The sequence below is a fragment of the Amyelois transitella genome, chromosome 7 (genome assembly GCF_032362555.1).
Source record: "Amyelois transitella isolate CPQ chromosome 7, ilAmyTran1.1, whole genome shotgun sequence".
NCBI lineage: Eukaryota > Metazoa > Arthropoda > Insecta > Lepidoptera > Pyralidae > Amyelois > Amyelois transitella.
In genome coordinates this window covers 848,467-867,755 of record NC_083510.1, presented here as the reverse complement: position 1 = coordinate 867,755, position 19,289 = coordinate 848,467, and the positions used below count along the sequence as shown (strand labels likewise).

The 19,289-nt window shown below is 34.4% G+C and overlaps 3 protein-coding genes across 5 annotated transcripts in view; 2 read left to right on the top strand and 1 right to left on the bottom strand.

The window, feature by feature from the left end:
* Positions 1 to 14,595, top strand: part of LOC106143576 (protein vein) — a 66,084-nt gene extending 51,489 nt beyond the window's left edge. Inside the window, exons 2-6 of one of the 3 annotated variants that reach the window (XM_013345705.2) lie at positions 5,403 to 5,571; positions 7,021 to 7,175; positions 9,082 to 9,181; positions 10,057 to 10,115; positions 13,468 to 14,595. In XM_013345705.2, coding sequence (XP_013201159.1) covers positions 5,403 to 5,571; positions 7,021 to 7,175; positions 9,082 to 9,181; positions 10,057 to 10,115; positions 13,468 to 13,490 — 506 coding nt within the window. In that variant the 3' untranslated portion in view covers positions 13,491 to 14,595. Of the gene's footprint in view, positions 1 to 5,402; positions 5,572 to 7,020; positions 7,176 to 9,081; positions 9,182 to 10,056; positions 12,928 to 13,467 lie in introns of those variants that run through there. The other 2 variants (XM_013345704.2, XM_013345703.2) reach the window with 2 other exon arrangements.
* Positions 14,596 to 15,195: 600 nt separating this feature from the next.
* Positions 15,196 to 16,957, bottom strand: LOC106143517 (mitotic spindle assembly checkpoint protein MAD2A). Its single transcript, XM_013345630.2, has 3 exons — positions 16,768 to 16,957; positions 16,424 to 16,570; positions 15,196 to 16,261 (listed from the first exon to the last, which is right to left on the bottom strand). The coding sequence occupies exons 1-3, from the start codon at positions 16,835 to 16,837 to the stop codon at positions 15,855 to 15,857; spliced, it is 624 nt and encodes a 207-aa protein (XP_013201084.1). The 5' UTR covers positions 16,838 to 16,957; the 3' UTR covers positions 15,196 to 15,854.
* Positions 16,958 to 17,458: 501 nt separating this feature from the next.
* On the top strand, positions 17,459 to 18,980 carry LOC106143516 (SET domain-containing protein 4). Its single transcript, XM_013345628.2, has one exon. The coding sequence runs from the start codon at positions 17,609 to 17,611 to the stop codon at positions 18,977 to 18,979; it is 1,371 nt and encodes a 456-aa protein (XP_013201082.1). The 5' UTR covers positions 17,459 to 17,608; the 3' UTR covers position 18,980.
* Positions 18,981 to 19,289: the final 309 nt, after the last annotated feature.

Here is a 19,289-nt window from a genome sequence, read left to right as displayed (position 1 = left end):
TACGAAGCCCCGTATGTATCTTTTGATATAAAACTCTTTCGTTACTAAATTACTGATTGACTGCCTGACAAGCTGGGCTATGCAACCTTTGTATCTAGAAATTCTAAATTTTCATGTAAGTTCCACAAATGCTATATATGTAAGTGGACTAAGAATTTTTTAAGCTGAAGACAAGGTCATACTTTATCTAGATGTTCCTTCCAATTATTGTCAGGTTGTCGCCTCAACTAATTTTTACGGAGTCGATGAGTAAGTTGGCTCGGAGCCACGTCTCACCTGCTGCTCCAATTCGGGCTTCCGTCGAGCCACTATTTATACTAGGGTGACGAACTGTCTGATAACCAGATCCGCTAGACTCCACAACATTGGGATTAACGTCGTCTAGATTGTTGCTAAGAGGTGATAGGTTCGAATTAGCATTATACTGGAACATTGTTACACCATGAAGTATATAAATATGGTTCAAACATAAAATCACGCCTCTGTAAACCATTAGGAGAGACTATAACTTTCCATTTACCACATAATTATTTCATCTAAAATCCTTAAAAAGCTGGTACTTTTTACCACAGAGTGTACTTGACAACTTTGTTTTAATTCAAAACTTTCATTTGAATACCTAATAATAACCCCATTTTTGTCTTATACCAAACTAAATGGTATGCATGCAAAACTAATCGATGAGTCAAACAAATAATAAGATACACTAATTAATAAATTTAAAAGTTGAGTACTTTGTGGAGTTCTCGAGGAAGTGATTCACCCTCTCACTTTCGGTACCGTCCTACCTACGCAGAAATCCCAATGTGACGTATCTAGACTATTTCCATTAGTGCTCATCTATCATCACATTTCGCTGACTATCCAACTTCATTCATAAATTCCCTTTAAGGTCAATATCCTGTGACGTAGTCGGCTAGACGCGTGGGAGGCTCAATTGGCAAGGGCATTCTTGAAGATGTTACGTCATTACTAAGCTCTTGTCACGTTTGGCGAGATGTCTGGCGGTTCTACTGACCAAGTTGACGACTAATTTTTTACCAGTACAGAACATCATTCATTTCCATTCCTCATCTTGAGAGTCCCTCACTCAACCCAGAATTATAGGCTCCTTCATTCAGGAAAGAGAAAGCTGGGCTGAATTAGATGATCTCAGATTACTGATCTCCGTAAATAATCTACATCAGCACAAAATCTCTGTTCCGAGCGAGTATTCCAAGGCGAAGTATAAGTGACGTCTTGTAAAAGAATGAGAAGAAGTAAGCGCTGAAAAAATCAACAGCCAAGGCAGCAGTAAATCTTAAAACGTCGGATTTAGAAAACTGAATTTATGCACATTTCTTAACGACCCCAAAACCAATGAAATTCTTAACACTTGTGCACTGAAATTTGTTCTGTGCTTGGTATGCTGCAGTGCAGTTTGTTACCACTTCTTCTGCACTGACGCCTTGGAAGCGACAGTAAAATTTAAATAACTTATTTGACATCAACCAATGTTGTAAAACCAAAAGTTTTGATTGAAAATTATTAAGCGATATGAAGTATCCAAAAATATTGAATAAAAATTTTGAATTGAATTTTGGTAATAATGTACCTACTTCTGTTACAATGCCTAATATTTCATCACGAAAACCATTCTGCTAGATAAAAATTGGCATGAATACCATCAGGAATCCTGAATGGGCAGTAGGCGTAGACGTATCTGAATGGCGTGACGTCACGACATAGTCCATTAACGAATTGTTGGGAGCATTAAGGTCAAAGGTCATGAGCTCCCAACCATCACATTTAATGTAGACTGTTATGGAGTTCATTCATTTCCTAATGTCAGCTTGCCAAGCTACATAGTTCAGCCCACGATTTTTATGTGAAAATGAAGTTATTTCAGTGTTGTGTATTGAAATTTTGTGGCAAATCATTTATGGCTGGCTATCTCAACATAGCAGAAAAGACAAAAGAAACAAAACAATTAACTATGTACAGATATACATACATATAATCACGTGTATATCCCTTGCGGGTTAGGCAAAGCCGACTGTCTTGAAAATGTTTAATGATAGAATTGAGATTCAAATAGTGACAGGTGGCAAGCCCATCCCCTAGAAGAAGAATCCCAAGTTTATAAGCATATCCCTTCGTCGCCTTTTACGACATCCTTGGATAAGAGATGTAGTGGTCCTATTCCTTTTTTTTATTGTTACCGAGACGCACACAGCATGGAATTAATTACGTGCTAGAACTAAGAATATAAGAACTTCCTTCAGGCTATCATATTGTTACGGCCTCTGTGGCGTAGCGGCAGAACGCTTGTCTGTGACACCGGAGGTCCCGGGTTCGAATCCCGGCCAGGGCATGATGAGAAAAGAACTTTTTCTGATTGGCCTGGGTCTTGGATGTTTGTCTATAATAAGTATTTATTATAAAATACTAGAGGCCGCCCGCGACTTCGTCCGCATGGAAACCCTATCAATCCCGCGGGAACTCTGGGATAAAAAGTAGCCTATGTGTTATTCTGGGTCTTCAGCTACCTACATACCAAATTTCATGGTAATCGGTTCAGTAGTTTTTTCGTGAAAGAGTAACAAACATCCATACAAACTTTCGCCTTTATAATAGTAGTAGGAAGTATCGATGAGTTAGTATCTCGTAACACAAGTCTCGAACTTACTTCGAGGCTAACTCAATCTGTGTAATTTGTCCATTATATATTTATTTATATTGATCACCTGAAATCCATCCATCCCCATCCATATGAACGTAGCTTCGAATAATTTCGTAACATATAATAACATCTATACTAATATTATAAAGCTGAAGAGTTTGTTTGTTTGAACGGGCTAATCTCAGGAACTACTGGTTCTAATTGAAAAATTCTTTTTGCTTTGAATAGACCATTTATCGAGGAAGGCTATATATGAGTAACACCACGCTGCAACTATAAGGAGCAAAGAAATAATGAAAAATGTGAAAACAATTGGGAAAATTATTCATCCTGGGCTTCAATGATGCCCAAACTATTCCACGCGGACGAAGTCGCGGGCACAGCTAGTCAATAATAAATATATTCATTTACACACAAAGACCACGTATCTATACTAAGATAAATTATGTTGTAAAGTTCTAAAAGCAAGCGAACAGCTATAAATCATGTTCGTTTACAGAGTTCACCTGAATTTGAACAACACTACCTCTGATATACCGGCTCTATTTTTGTGATGTTTTGTGAGTCAAGTACGAGTACTCTACAACAATATGAAGTAGTAGTTGGTTAGAAATAAGTAGGTATATTGTGAAATTAAAAAGGAAAATTTGATTGGTTCCCGGCAACGTTTAATAAAATAATAGGATCACTCCATCTCGTTTCCATGGATGTCGTAAAAGGCGACTTAGGTATCCCTTTAGTCGCCTTTTACGACATCCATTTAAGGCCTACAAACTTATGATTCTTCTTTTAGGCGATGTGCTAGCAACCTGTCACTATTTGAATCTCAATTCTATCTTTAAGCTTTGAGAAATTTTAAATTTATCACTATGTGCTTTGTGATCCATTTCTAATTCTATGATCTAAATAAAATTCTAAGTTTTTAGGTGTTATAATAATTATAATTTATTAATAATTATAGACTAACAGGAGTTACTAAATAAAATCTGAAAAAATGCTAATAATGCAAATAAATTCTTCAAACCACGCGACAATTTTCTTCAAATATAAATATGACGCGACGCATAAAAATGTTGCGTAATACCGAAGTTGAACGACCCGAAATTATTCGTAATATTTGTTACGAGTATAATAATATTAAAAAAAACAAGATTTGTCAAAAACGACCCTGATACGAACATTAAGTATGACAGGAATGATATAGAAGATGATTTACTTCAAACACTCGCTGCTGAAACGGAGCCAATTTTTTCTGTCGTCATGAATATGATGTCCAAAATGCGATTTAGGTACTGTGTTGCCGCTTAATGTTCTTCAATTCCCGTGGGTCTTTATTTTTAAATTAATACTTTTATTTACACGCCGCGTGGTTCCCGGCAACATAAAAGAAATAAGGACCACTCCATCTCGTTCCCATGGATGTCGTAAAAGGCGACTAAGGGATAGGCTTATAAACTTGGGATTCTTCTATAAGCCGATTGGCTAGCAACCTGTCATGCAATCTCTTTCAGCCCTCGTGGCATGGAATTATTTCACGTCATAACAAAAAGCAATAGTTTTTCAGGCAACCACAATTTACCTGTCTAGCACACCATATAGTATATAGAAAATCTATTGGTAATTTTGGTGACGTCCAACACTCCTACAAGTTTTTAGCTACTAACTTAATTGTTAATATGAATATTTTATAATTCATTATTTCTTTATTTAGAGACCACACAATATCTCTTTAATAAAAAATAAAAAACAATTTGCGTGCTCTTTGAGGATTGTAATTCACTGAGTATACAAGATTTGTTTTCCCTAAATAAAGGTAAAATACCCATAAGTGGGGAAACTGTACGTTTAGATAACACGCGGTATTTTGATCTTACAAATGTTACTCGTCAGACGAAATAATAAGGCCATTGGCCTAATGACAGTCGCTTATTTTTAGTCTGGGACTTTGAAGGCGACGCATTTTGTGTTAGGTGAAATAGAAATCTTTTCAGTTTGTCCACACTTCTACGTATTACTACCAGTGTCAACTAATCATCTTTTAAACTGTCTTCTTCCTCCTGTCTTTAGTCCCTGTTGCATCCTCACCTCTCTGGAGAAGAGCCCGGGGCATGCCTTTGACCATGCATCCTATATTGGGTGAGTCAGGTTTTTACACGAAGCGATTCCCATCTGACCTACGCAACCTTTGCAGGTAAACCTATTGGATCCATGGTTACACATCCAGTTGCTTGAATCTGCAGGTGTCTTCACGATGTTTTCCCACACCGTAAAAGCATCAGTTAGTATTGAAACTAATGTAGATAACTTAGGAAGAAGTCATTGTAAATAGCCGAGGTAGGATTTGAACCTGTGCCTTTCTGCGCATTTTAACCAGGCACCTTACTGATTAGACTACCAACGAATCTCTTTAAAACTGTACACTGTTTTATTAGGATTCTTTTCACGACTTTCTTTCTATCCCTATAAGTATAGGATTATCCGGTGGTTCCCGGCACCAATAGGAAAAGTATTAGACCACTCTATCTCTTTCCCATATCTTAAAAGGCGACTAAGGGGTAGGCTCGTAAACTTGTTATTCTTAAAGGCGTTGGAATAACAAACTGTTACATTATCATTAAGCCAAATAACTGAACGTTACCTATATTTTTCCAGACTGCTGGCTATATCTACCCTGCAAGGGATACAAACGTGATTATATGTACGTATATTTATATTTAAAAAAATCTTCCTCTGCACCCAGGTAGTCCAGCCAAAGTGGAGCCAATGCAGTCGGTGAGGACGACAAAGGGGACCCGGGTGAAGCTGGAGTGCAACGCTAGTGCACGGCCGCCGCCGCGGATCATGTGGTACAAGGACGGAAAGCCCGTCACAGAAATTGCGCTCAGGAGGTTTCGGGTGCAGAACTTTAGGTACGTAACAAACAAACTTACACATCACGACTTTATCATTTACAAGGAAGGTCGGTATGACTTAGGTTACATGGAAAGTTTGCATGAAATTTGCTAGATGGCTTAATGTGTAATTAATATTCGGATTTGTGGCAGGTTGCAAGCTTATCACCTTAAATGAATTACAAGTACATATAAAAGCCTTTTTGTTAAAACAGAGTAGAATTTTCATGTTTATGACGCCATAAGTAAACTTTCTTTGGTGACATTAATCTCTGTTACACATTCTTAATCCATCATCGGTTATGAAAGCTGTGCTTCTAAACTAACGAAATTGATGAAGAAACTTCTTATCAATCACTAACTCACCATCATTTTACTCATCCATTTCATTCTCATCCACAAAAAACAATTAATTCATCATCTAGTCTCCAGCTAAAGTCGGGCATATTTCTTAGGCCACTACATATTCCTTAATGAGTGCAGAACACGTCTTCTTCAAAGCATTCACTAAGTTTTGATTCAATTCAAAACCATATAGTTGTTAATTGTTTAGGTGTTTCTATTAACATAATAGAAAACACATAAACAACTAAGGCACTAAATTGATCAGCTTAGCTTAGCCTTCAGTCTTTATCTCTCCATTGCACCCTAACCCAATTGCACCATATGACATTGTATCAACAAGTGAATCAACAACCAAACGACTGCATTCATATGGTGCTTACATTAGTGTTCCAACAGATTGCCCTAATCTAAACTGCATACTGCCATTGACCGACCTGGGCATTTAACCAATTTACCAGCCGATCCGAGCAATAGTCGCCTTTATTTTAACCACGTTGAGTCACTCTTGGATTTGCAATTTGCTAGTAATTATGATCAAGTGATGCGAACAGTAATTTGTCGGGTCATTAAGCAGGTCAGGGGCCGCTTGGACATCGTTTGGAGCTATCTGATTTCTTTATAGAATTTTGATTATAAAGGTTTTGCCGGTAGAGATGTAAAATAACAATACGGAATAATGGTAGTACGAGTAGTATCGGAACAATGGAAATCCAAATATCATGGTCTCATAATATTTGGATTTTCATTGTTCCGAAATGATTTTTTATACTTCCTAAAACTATAAGAATTGTCATCTTCTGTTATTTTGAAATGTATGTCTTTGTTAAACAGATTATCTTACTGAGCATATTGGCGCAGATTAAATTTTGGATTATTACTGATCTTATATTATATCTGCTGCTGTATCTTAATTTTCCCAATATATGGAACTTAGACTCTTCGATTAGCTATAAAAGTTCGGCATTGGCTGAAATTCCTGCAATTTTGTCAGGTATCAGAGACCGTTTATTACATTTTTTCGGAAACAAATAATAAACAGAATTCTCCTTGTTAAGAATGCTAAGCTGTATGTAGGTGTGTCTACTGGTAAAACTTATTAAAGATGTGATTGTAAACTTTCAGGAGGCGCTCGGTTTTAGTCATAAGGCACGCGAGACGAGAAGACTCCGCCACGTACGAGTGCAGAGCGCAGGGCGCCGTGGGCCCTCCAGCCATCGCCGCTGCCAACGTCAGTGTGATGTCGCCTTTATTAGTGACGCAGGCGCCTGATACTATCAGTAAGTAACAAAGCAATAGAATAATGTTAGGACCAACAGAATCCAATGCGCCAATAAACGAAATGAAGAGTAAAGTAAGAGTGGTAAGTAGAGCTGGGGTAAAGGAAGAAGAAAAAAAGATATTGGTATCACAGCAGCTAACGTGCCTGTTAGTGATATAGCCGCATGTTACTATTAGCAAATTATAGGCACAGTTAGTAATAGAATGAAAGAACTAGATGAGTTCGAATGCATTTATGAAAGTTTACAGAATTAACGGTCTGTGGGAATAGAGAATGAGTTAACAGCATGATATCGCGTCTCTGCTAATGACACAGGCACTTGATTTTGACTATAAGCTTAGGCTTATTAATTGCTTATAATGTAGTACTAGAATAAATTGACTTCATAAACAAATTGCTTTATATTTGCCGCCTTATCTTCTGAATTTTTTTGGACTTTATGTCAATCTTTTGCAATTTGAAGTGAGCAAGAAACGATAATTTGGAATAACACGATTGTAAATCTGTAGTAATTTGTGATTATGATAATTGATGATGAGTGAATGATTGACAAGAAGATGAAGATTATTCTCATGTACAAAAATCAGAGGATGCTTACATTTGTTATATCCGAGTTACTTCTCTACGAACTAGAACTCAAAATCGAACTGTTTTAAATATATTTTTTTACAATGAGCATCAATTTACCGGTGCAATTTTACATTCAACAACAACACATGGAACTACTTTACTGCGTTTTCCTTGAAGTATCAGCGAAACAATGGGTGTGATCTGAATGATCAGTTAGTGAATAATGGGGTTTAATAGCGGCACGTCTGCGTAACCTAGACATAACAGTAGCGTCTCATGAGAAAAAAACGTAGACTGAATAATCATATTTTTTTACAGTGTAAAGTAATAAGTATAATATAAAGTTCTCTGGCAGACCCAATGGTTGACCGGTAGATAATGCTTTTGGCATTAAGTCCGCCAATTGTGCTATACATTTGTATTTTATGCAATGAAGTTTAAATAAATAAATAAATAATAGCTTTTGTTCACAACTTCACCCACGTTAGGCAAAAACTCCTGTTTTTCCTATTCACTTAGGAATTATTAGAAAAAATTGCCTGTTTCCCCTTGGATTGATAAGACGGTATATTATCTTCTTTCTTCAAACTTACAACAAAATTGGCTTTTTTTCGGCTCGACGGCTTAAATCAAACTGTGTCGTCTTTACTCGGAAGAGATCTTTGTCCCTATTAACTGTTTCGATTAATAATGTAACTATCCCTCAAAAAGACAACTGTAAATTTTTAGGAATTACCTTAGGCTCCAAACTAACAGGTGTTACTCACTTAAACCATGTTGTCCAAAAAGCTGAAAAGGGAGTTAATGTCATGAGGTCTCTCTCTGGAGTCCGCTGGGGCTCCCATCCCTATAGTCAAAAATTAATTTATAATGCCCTTGTACGTAGCCATTTTGACTACGGTGCCTTTTTACTAGAACCATGCAACAAATTAGCTTTGGCGAAATTAGACAAAATTCAACATAAATGTCTCAGAATTATAACCGGTGCTATGAAATCTTCTCCGACAAATGCCCTTCAGGTTGAATGTTTGGACCCTCCTCTTGTATTAAGGAGACAATTTTTAGCTGATAGATTTCTTTACAAAACAATCCAATTATTTTCTCATCCCTTATTAGAAATACTTAATTCTCTATCAGACTATTTCTCTTTCTCCGTTGACGGCTCGAGCTTTGCAGACAGAATTTGGCATTTGTAATATTATATTAGATATTTCTGTACGTCGGCACAACGCGGGTCACTAAATCCATGATCGTCACATCGATGGCGTACCTACCACGTCAATGGTACGCCACATCGTATTTATTTAATTGAATTGATATTTTACAATTTCCAGCAACGTCAGGCGCGCCCTGCCCGATGCCGGACCCGTCGTCCTACTGCCTCAACGGAGGCACTTGCTTATTCTTCGAAGTGGTTCAAGAACAGGCTTGCAAGTAAGTGTACAATATCATACATACATACATATGGTCACGTCTATATCCCTTGCGGGGTAGACAGAGCCAACAGGCTTGAAAAGACTGAATGGCCACGTTCAGCTATTTGGCTTAATGATAGAATTGAGATTCAAATAGTGACAGGTTGCTAGCCCATCGCCTAACTAAGAATCTCAAGTTTGTAAGCCTATCCCTTAGTCGTCTTTTACGACATCCATGAGAAAGAGATGGAGTGGTCCTATTCTTTTTGTATTGGTCCCGGGAACCACACGGTACAATATAACATATCTTAGATCCAACAAGAGCGACGGTGGTTAAACTGTTGAAGTACTTGAATAAAAAGCGTGATGCAAACTTGTGTAGATGTTCGCACGGTGACGGGAAACATCGGGAGTAGTCCTGCCCTTAAAAATTCTGGTGGAATGTTATAACCATGATCAAAAATGGGTTAGGTTCACCTGCAAAGATTACGGAGGTCAGACGACAGTCGCTTCGTGTGAATATGTACGGAACTTAATCCAGTAGCATGACATGGCTACTCTGCCGGGAAGACACAACCGGGACTTACACAGATGATGGCGAAATTCGCGGGCAATAAATACCTGTAATATCATATTCCTCTTAATCAAATTATAAATATACAAGCTTATATCCGCAATTTTGCCCTAGCGAATAAGGGGCCACCTACTAAAGAATACAGGTTTTACACAAATCCCACGGGAACTATAGCTTTTACTGGGATGAAAAGTACCCGTTGTTGGAGAAGGATCTAGACAATTATATACGCGAAATTTCAGGAAAAGACGACAAACATACAAATAAACTTACTTTCGCATTTATAATATACCTAACTATTTGATTTTTCTATTTTCTAGATGCCCAGAAGGTTTCAACGGGCAACGGTGCGAGAATAAGGACGTTTCGAACCGAAGCAGTAGGTACCACTTCCCGTACTCTTGCAAGTTGGGTCTGTCGACCTCGTACTACTGTTAGCTGTGTCTAGCTATGTCAAGGATATAAACCCCCACCTTAACAATTCTGACGACCATGGACATACATAAGACACAGAATCAAGAAAATTAGAACGAAAATATGCTTTGTGTTTTGATGGGCAGAAAAATTGCAGAATCTATGGTGGATGCTATTGTACATTAATACCTACAGGCATTTTGAGGAACCAACGCTAGGCTTGAGAACATAATCTGTACTGGACATAGAAATTTAAATAATGTAAGACTTTTACGATTTCTGTGGTACTAAACTATTGACTATTTAAAGAAACTGTTTTACCGCTATTAAGGCCAGTACAAATCGCATAAAGGTGAGAATGTATTAATGGTAACATTGCTCTTCTAATAAACGGTACGGTATTTTAGGATTCAAAGACAATAAAGAACTATGTACGAGTATGTAAACGAGCCAAATACTGAAAGAAAAATACTATTTTAGGCATGAATGTCCATGGTAAAGTCAAAATTTGGAAAACGCGGCCCTATATTTTACACAGCGTGTATGTTGGATCATAGAAATCTTAATAATATATAATATTCAAATTTCTGTGTGTAATAAAGAAATATTATTCAAATTTCTGTGAATTACGAATGTGCAAAATAAATGGCCGCGTTCATGACAGCGACTGTGCATTTCTTTATAGTTAAGTGTAAATAGATTCATCTATATAATTCCATACACAGTCAGCGCTTACTATGTAGTGTTTTGATAAATGGCCTATTTCGTGACCAAAATGATATGGTCGTAGGACTTAGGTATCCAAACTGTAAGTTGATATAGTAAAGCCCCGAGCAATTTTTTTAATTAGTGATTATAGTCACTCAAATTTGTTCAGTTATCATGAGTTTGCTTGATAAGGTCGCTAGTGTATTTATTCTTGCCTTTCGTGTTTAATCTAAAACCTATTTTTTATATATACTAGCGTTGCTACCATTGAGGCCGTGGCACGATGAGAATTTGAATAATTCAGCAGATGATACATAGTGTGAAACAGTCGTATAGAAATCAAATTTACTGGGTAATAATTAAGAACTTCAAATGATAGCGGCTATACCAAGCAAAACTCGTGTACGGCTAACGAGTGGCAAGACGAGTGATTCGTTTGAATAATACATTCGACTTATTCGATATGAAACGATAATTACTTATCTTGCTGATTATGAAGGAGATATACAAAAATGGCAGACCTAATGCTTACCGCGGACCTACGCCTATGATAGCCTTAAAAAAACAAGAATTATTTTAGATCTGGTCATGAAATAAACAAACTTCTTTAAGGATCAGCTCTTCTTGTTTTAGAACCTGTTTTTCATTTATGGAGAACAATGATTTTTACTTTGCTTAATTCTAAAAACATTTTATGCTTAATTTAGTTATATTCAATTCAAAGGATAGCTGTTTCAGTGAGATTTTAGCATTTGTAACAGTTCCGTTTAATTTAATCATATTTTTTTTTTATTTAATAACAGAACTGACTTTAGCATAACGAAAATAGAGTATATTTTGGTAAATGCCGAAATATCCATGTAATATTTAGTGAATAAACTATTCTTGTGAGTAAGCTATGTATACTTAATTAGTAAAATTATTCCTAACATTGATACTACCGAAATCCAACTTACTCGTATTTCTTTGTATGCCTGTATTTGAAGTTGTAAATATTTTACGCATATTTGTAATATTGCGATTTATTTTATTGTTAACTTTAAGGTTTGATAACTTGTAGGAATTATGTAATGTTTTGATTATGAGACTTGCGATAATGTAAATATTTATTAGCATAAGGTTTTTAACAATAAATAGAAAACATTCTTGTATCACACTCTCTGCGCGCTTAACTATTTTATTATTTCACATTTTTGTTCTTTTATTATTGTACAAAAATTATACAACTTAAATTCGTATTTTCATCTTCTTGATTAAAATCTGTTTTTTTTTTTATTTCAATTTTTTTTTTTTTTTCAAGCGCAGAGGATATTTCTGTGTTATTTTTAATCAGTCAATTTAAATCAAACCGATTTACAAACACCAATGTCCGTTATACTCCACCTAGTCATATCACAGTTTTAATAGACCTAGATAGGCCAATATCTCATAATGTAATTTTGTCTTTTTTTTTGTAACAATTTGGATGGATGGTTGTGGTAACTAATCTAATTGAAACTTTAGGAACCCTTTAAAAATGTGCTCTATCGCTGTATGGGACCGAATTCTTACAGTTGTTATTTAATTTTTCATTTTGTATAGTTCTTTTATTTTTAAGTTCGAATCCTTATTTATATGTAATTAAAACTAGAAAAGGGCTATTTATTATATAATACATTTCGAGGATTTAGGGCATTATAAGGTAAAGTGACGTCATTCAATCCAAAATAATGTACCAATGCAGCGAGTCGCTCAATTTCTAGCCCAAATTCTTTTTAAACTTTTCATACTTAAATATATTTTTATATTTTTTTATGACGTCATTGTACCTTCACTGATTTTGTAGTCTCACAACAAATATTAAGACGGAAAACATCGTGTTATAATGTAATGGATATACCAAAATTACAATAAAATAAAAGAATGAGTGTTGGAATTAACAGAGAGGCGATAATTTGTTTTTGTTTCACTCACTCGCTTTGTCTTCCTTGAAACAACAAATCAATGAAATTGGAAGGACTTTCCATTGTGAAAATGGTATGTATTATTCGAAATTTTATATCGTGCACTGTATAACAACCCGCACTCATTTACCGCATAAGAAATGTAACTAATTCGATACGAATAAATAATAACGAAGATATAAAAAATATAAAAAATAATTATATATTTTATCATAATTGTAATAAACTAAATAAATAATTTTTTATAATAAATTTATTTAATAATAAATAATAAATTTTAACAGGATTTACCTTCTTAATTTAATAATTTTTCTTTCAATAACTTTGCGATACATATGTATTTCGAAACTAGGATATATTTTTGACAAATGATTTAACTTTTAATTAATGAAATATTCGAATAAAAGCTTGCAAAATATATGTACTTAAATATGTTACATTTTTTATGCATTTATTTAAAAATTAGTTACTAACGCTTTATTGTAAGTGACTAATACTGATGCAGCATGTTCTAATTTTAAAAAAATGTAATTCTTACTATTTGTTGTGAGATAACATTGCATGCGCAACAGGATACACTTTAAGTTTGCCCAAGTAAATTTAATGAAAACATAATAAAGCAAATAGAAAAAAAAAACAAAAATTAATTGTTTTTTCTCTCTACAGGCAAAGGCGAACCGCTGTGGTGATCGAATAAAACACGAAAAATACGACTCGACTGAACTAAAACGGAATACTGATTACGATTAAGAAAAATGAAGCATTCCTTCTTATAATAATCTTTTAGGGCCAAATACTATGCGATTTGGTCATTTTTAATGTGGCAAATACCGGATAATTATTAAATCATGCCTTTTTCCCGGCGGGATAGGTTTTAGTTTTTCAATACTTAAGCCATTTTAGGGCCGTATTACACAATGCTTATATTGCGGGCCCTATATCGCCATTAGCAGTGACGCATACACAGGGGAAATCTGACTCTCGTAGTCGCTCAAAGATAGAGAATCCCGCCATGACTTCGAACGAGACTTGCGCTCTTATTCGGGGACGTTGGCAAAACATATTTTATATTCTCTCTCTTGATATGAGATAGAAAAAGAAGACAATGCCTAATCGACGTTCGTGAATAAGCGCGTTGGTCAACCATTATAGTCAAAGGTGCCAAGATTGACATTATGCTATAGAAAACACGGCGTATTTGTATAGCTTTTGTATGATATTTCGTGTGTTAAACATTTAATAAGATTGTGGTGCTTACATTGTGACTTACGGTACTTAAAATGATTGTTATTCAGTTAAATTAAAATATTTTTAAGTCTCCAATTAAGTGTTGCCAGGTTATTGTCCTACATTTTTAAATTTAATATTGTTTTTACATTCACCTATGGTCTTTCTAATTTCAAATATGCAAAGCTGAGCAAAGTAAAACATCGAATAAACCTTACAGAGTAAAGCCTTACACAGTATCTGAAGATTTTAAAAGAGTTTTCTGTAACCTAGAGAAAATCACAGAAATCAGAATAATAAAGGATTTCTATAGCAGTTTGGAACATAAATATTATTCAAATTTCTGTGGCACAAATTTGAATGAATTACCTACATACCCATATGAGATTATTTTTGAATTATGGATCTACAAAAAAAATATGTATTGGTTGGATTATTTGTAAGATCTCGTATCAGTTTCTCCGTTAAAATGTTAAGTTATATTAACAGTTGTGTACAGTATTATTTGCTGAATAGACATTATTTATTGTAGCCATTAATTGCTATTTTTGTAAATGCTTTGTTATATATAAACCATTTAAAAGCTGGTATAATTGTTTAATTTTAGCTTCTTTTTTCGTTATATTAGGGTTGGTTCACACCAGAGACGCGACACGACTATTTAATATAGTGCGACGCAAAATTTAAATTTCTAACTGGCGATAGTCAGGGTTACATCTATTATTCCTTACCTCCCTGGATAAGAGCGCGGAATGCCTTTGACCACAATCCTGAATTGGGAAAGTAGATAAATGCAGGGGAACCTAAAGCATACCGGAACATGGTTGCACATTCAGTGGCCTGAATATGCAGGTTTGACCTGTGCCTCCACGAAGAAATCATTATTACACTACAACGAGATGCTTTGCACCAGAAATGTGCTATTATTTATTCGTGATTCATGTCATATCACCATCTTTGAAAATGTGGTCAATGTGAAGTTTCCCTTAATTACATGACCATTCATCCCAGGAAAAAATATTCAAAGAAAGTAATAAAAGTATAAAGTAAAGCAAAGTAACCAAATTTTATTTCGAATTTAAAATGGATCAAAATCTTAAGACTTAAGAACTATTAACTTAATTACATATATTTACAAATACTGTTAAAATTAAAATGTACATAGGAATTGAAATACACAAGAGGGAAACATAATATTATCAAAAGTTACATGAAGATAATCAATTAAAAAATATCATATCATACAGACAGGAATATAAATAATAGAATACAGTAAAATAAGGTCCTTGAATTTGGTTTCAAATAAATAAAGTTTTGTAGGACAGACCATGAAAAAATGAAGATAATATTATATCTACATAATTTCCTTCTTCAAAAATCATAAATGGATAATCTGCCATAAGTGATATTGACACCAGATTTGTGTATAGCGACTACCTTTAAAATGAATCAGAACCAGACATTTTGAAGCCAGAAATCAATATATTTTTACAAATGATCAGGTCCGAAATACCTTAACTAAGCTTAAAACTAAATAACATACGACACACACACACACACACACACACACTTAAAATAATTAAATTGAAATTTTGTACGTACAATTCATTGAATTTGAGCATTACTGCTGGACTTATGATTGTTGATTGATAGGCTATCAGTTTCTTAACAATTAAGATATTGATAGTACTATCTATAGGGTGAACCAATTCAGTAAAGCTAGCAAACACCATCACTACTATGCCGCAGACTAATGACTGATGTAAAATAAGTCTCATCATTTCACAATCCATAATCAAATTAAAAAATTAAATGACTTACCTACCTTAATCCACTAACTTATACGTAACCACTGTTTCCATTTTGTGAACGCTTGTGGAAAATGATTTCAGCTGCACATTTTGAGCATTCGCAATAGATACTGACTCGGCTTCCGCCCATTTGTCTGGTATTTCGCAATCTGGTTTGGCGTGAACGTAAACATCAAATGTACACCTACAATCTAGGAAAGGTAGATAAGATATTGTCGCAGCAACCTGTAACATCACATCTCTGATTTCTTGCTGGATCTTCTTCAGTTCTTTCGTGCCAACAGTTTCGTTCTTCTCTTGGGATAATGTGGGGTCACCATCTTCGTACTGAACGTTGAAGTCCCAACATTCAAGGACTTCTTTATTTGCAACATTTATTATGACTAGTGATAGTTTACGAACCTTTTTGGTAACTATCCATTCTAAAAAAAATCATAAATAATTTGAATATTATTAATCTAACTGCACTAATGTATAATAAATAGCATAGTTAGCTAGCTGTTAGTTAGCTGTTTTCCAACAACAGTTAAAAAATTAGGCAGAAGACTATATGAACAAGATAGAAATTATAGTTATAGCAGTACCTTCACTTTGAGATAGTAAATTCATTAAAAACTTCTTGATCTCTGGGTCTTCTGAAAGCAGCAATGTAATGCCATACTGTTGCTCTGCTTTAAATGTCTCTGGTGGATAAAGACCTCTTTGGAATAATACTGAATTGATTGCGTACTCTGTAACAAGCATATAAATTTTATTATTTTGAGACTTACATTTCGAACAATTCCATTACCAAGCCATCCGGCTGAATGTGGCCCTTCATTATTTTAAAGACTTGGTTCTGTCCACCTTGTAAGTGATAAATACGTACAACACGAAACAATACTAATTAGCTCTTCAAAAGTAAAAGAATTCGTATAAAGGTACATACTAAGGTACTCGCAAATGATTTGAGCAGATCCCCGAAGAGTAATGGTATTTGATGTTTGTTGTTGCGACATTTTACTTATTTTGGTTTGTAAATTAAAAATAAAATGTAAATTATATTACACAATTACTTTTTAACAAGGAATAGAAAGTTTCAAAACAGATTTACAAAAATAACCGTTGCTCAAATTGTTTCAAAAATGACACTTTTAGCTATGACATATAATTGACTTTGTTGACGTTAACGTTAGACTTTATGATAGCAACAATGTAATTGCAATTGCGCCAAATAAATATTTATTTTTGAAATGTAATATTTCACGGAGAGGAAAATATGACCAATGAAATGAATTGCCAAGAAAGCCATAGTTTCTCCAAATCAGATAGAAATAATTAAGATTACGCACAGCACATACCTACATTTGTTAAATAATGTATAATAATATTCCCAAGAGTTTTTTAAAGTGAAACAAATTGACTTACTTAGGTACACTAAGCTCCATGGATTTGGTTTAAGACCCCGCTCCTTATGCTTGATAAAGATACGTAAGTCTTAACTTTGGCATGCAACTCGCCCCCCATTTCTTCATAAATTTTAAATTTCAATGGGGTTTTCAATGTTTTCTTTTGTTACTGGCTGTCAGCGTCACGTGAAATGTCAGTTATCATTGTCATTCAGGCAAAATAGACGACATGATTTGTTAAAGTTTCAGAAACAGAAACAGAAATCGATTCTTGGCTGGGTGGACTTAAGATAATTATTTTAGTGTTTTGACATACATAATGATGAAATATTATAAAGAAAATCAAAAGATGACTTATATGTTTGCAGCAACGACCTAGGCATGGGTCGGCGATACCGCAAGAAACGTAGAAACAACAGGACTTTTAGGACTTGTGATGAAGACAAAGATATAGTTTATTTAAATTCCTGGCTATCAAAACAGGGTATGAGGCGCAATGATAAACTAAGGCTAGCTATTTTCAATGATACAGGACGAGGAGTACTCACAAAGAGGAAGATATTGGCTGGCGAAGAGTTGATGAATTTACCCCTTAACTCCACCATTAATGTGACTACTATTTTGATGGATATTCAGTTTTGTAACATATTTTTAGAAAACACGAAGTCGTGCTTGCAGGAATATAAGCAAAAGCTGTCTTTTCAGTCCCTAATGGCATTTTATTTGACTTTTTTAAAAGTGCAAAACTTGGAATCTAAATGGGGTGTGTATTTAGGTAGCCTGCCTAGTAACTACACTGTACCATACTTTTTGCCAAACGAGGTACTGTGTAATATACATGATGATATTTCGGCTGTGATTTCCAAACAAAAACATGTTGTCAATACATCTTATCATATTTTTGATGAAATTTTAAAAAGCAATATCTGTAGAAATTATAATGTGAAGCAACTAAGAGATAGTTTTACAATGTCCCTTTATGAATGGGCCTATTTCACTGTGAATACTAGGTGTGTTTATATGGATTTAACTAAAGTTATAGATTTAAAAAATATAGAAAAATCTATTTTGAGTCTTATATGTGATAATACAAAAATATCATTATGCCCATATTTAGATATGATCAATCACAGTCCTAGTGCTAAGAATGAAACAAAACTAATGTTAAGTAGAGATTTTAACCTTGTGAATGTGTCGAATTTGAATCAAGATATATTTTCAGATGTCCGTTTTTCAATTTATACAAAAAATAATTTTGATCCGTATACCCAAGTATTTATTTGCTATGGTGATAGCCATAACTTGAAATTGATAACAGAATATGGTTTTTTCTTGCCCAATAATGATCTTGATTATTATTTATTTACATTTGAAGATATTGAGGAGTTTCTGAAATCTATTGGGAGAAGATTGTCCCAAGATCAAATCTCATTTATTTATAGTCACGGGTTGAATAGGAACTTGTACATTGACATGAAAGGCCTAAGTTATAATTTGTATGGCCTATTGATGGTTGTTAAATATTATTATAATCAGACTATGGATGTGAGTAGGTTATTGTACTCGGCCGCTATATGTTCAAATAACAAAGATTTGAATAGCATTGTGGCACCTCTAGTAAGTGAGAAATTGAGGAAAATCAAAGAAAAACTTAGTAAACTTAATTGTGTGGAAAATAGTGCCATTCTAGATAACTGTATAGCTCTTATGTGTCAATATGTTAAAATATTGGAGAATTTTAATAAATGTTAGTTGTGACAATTACAGTGTTTTATTTGTTTTTTTTTTAGGATAAAATTGATACAAACATTCAGTTCTTGCTGTTAAAATGTTTAAGTGTAGCTTCTTAATCAAGCCTTAAAACTCCAAAAATCTGAATAATTTTCTTATAGGGAAGACAGAGTCAAAAGTCCCAGAAACACTATAGATAATATGGCCACTCTACAATGAGCTTGTTGGCAAAACTTATAAGTTGGTGTAGGGAAATGAGAATATTGCAGATTTAGTACATTTTAAAGCATCATATAAAATTAAAGCGCGAAAAAACCGCGCGCAGAGACTT

Bases quoted from the DNA above. Each gene is read 5' to 3' on its own strand.
- LOC106143517 (XM_013345630.2), bottom strand. From the start codon at position 16,837: ATGTCGCAACAACAAACATCAAATACCATTACTCTTCGGGGATCTGCT. The intron at 16,571-16,767 runs GTATGTACCTTT...TGCTTGTTACAG, and splicing joins AATCATTTGCGAGTACCTTA to AGTACGCAATCAATTCAGTA. The intron at 16,262-16,423 runs GTACTGCTATAA...GATTTTTTTTAG, and splicing joins TTTACTATCTCAAAGTGAAG to AATGGATAGTTACCAAAAAG.
- LOC106143516 (XM_013345628.2), top strand. From the start codon at position 17,609: ATGGGTCGGCGATACCGCAAGAAACGTAGAAACAACAGGACTTTTAGG.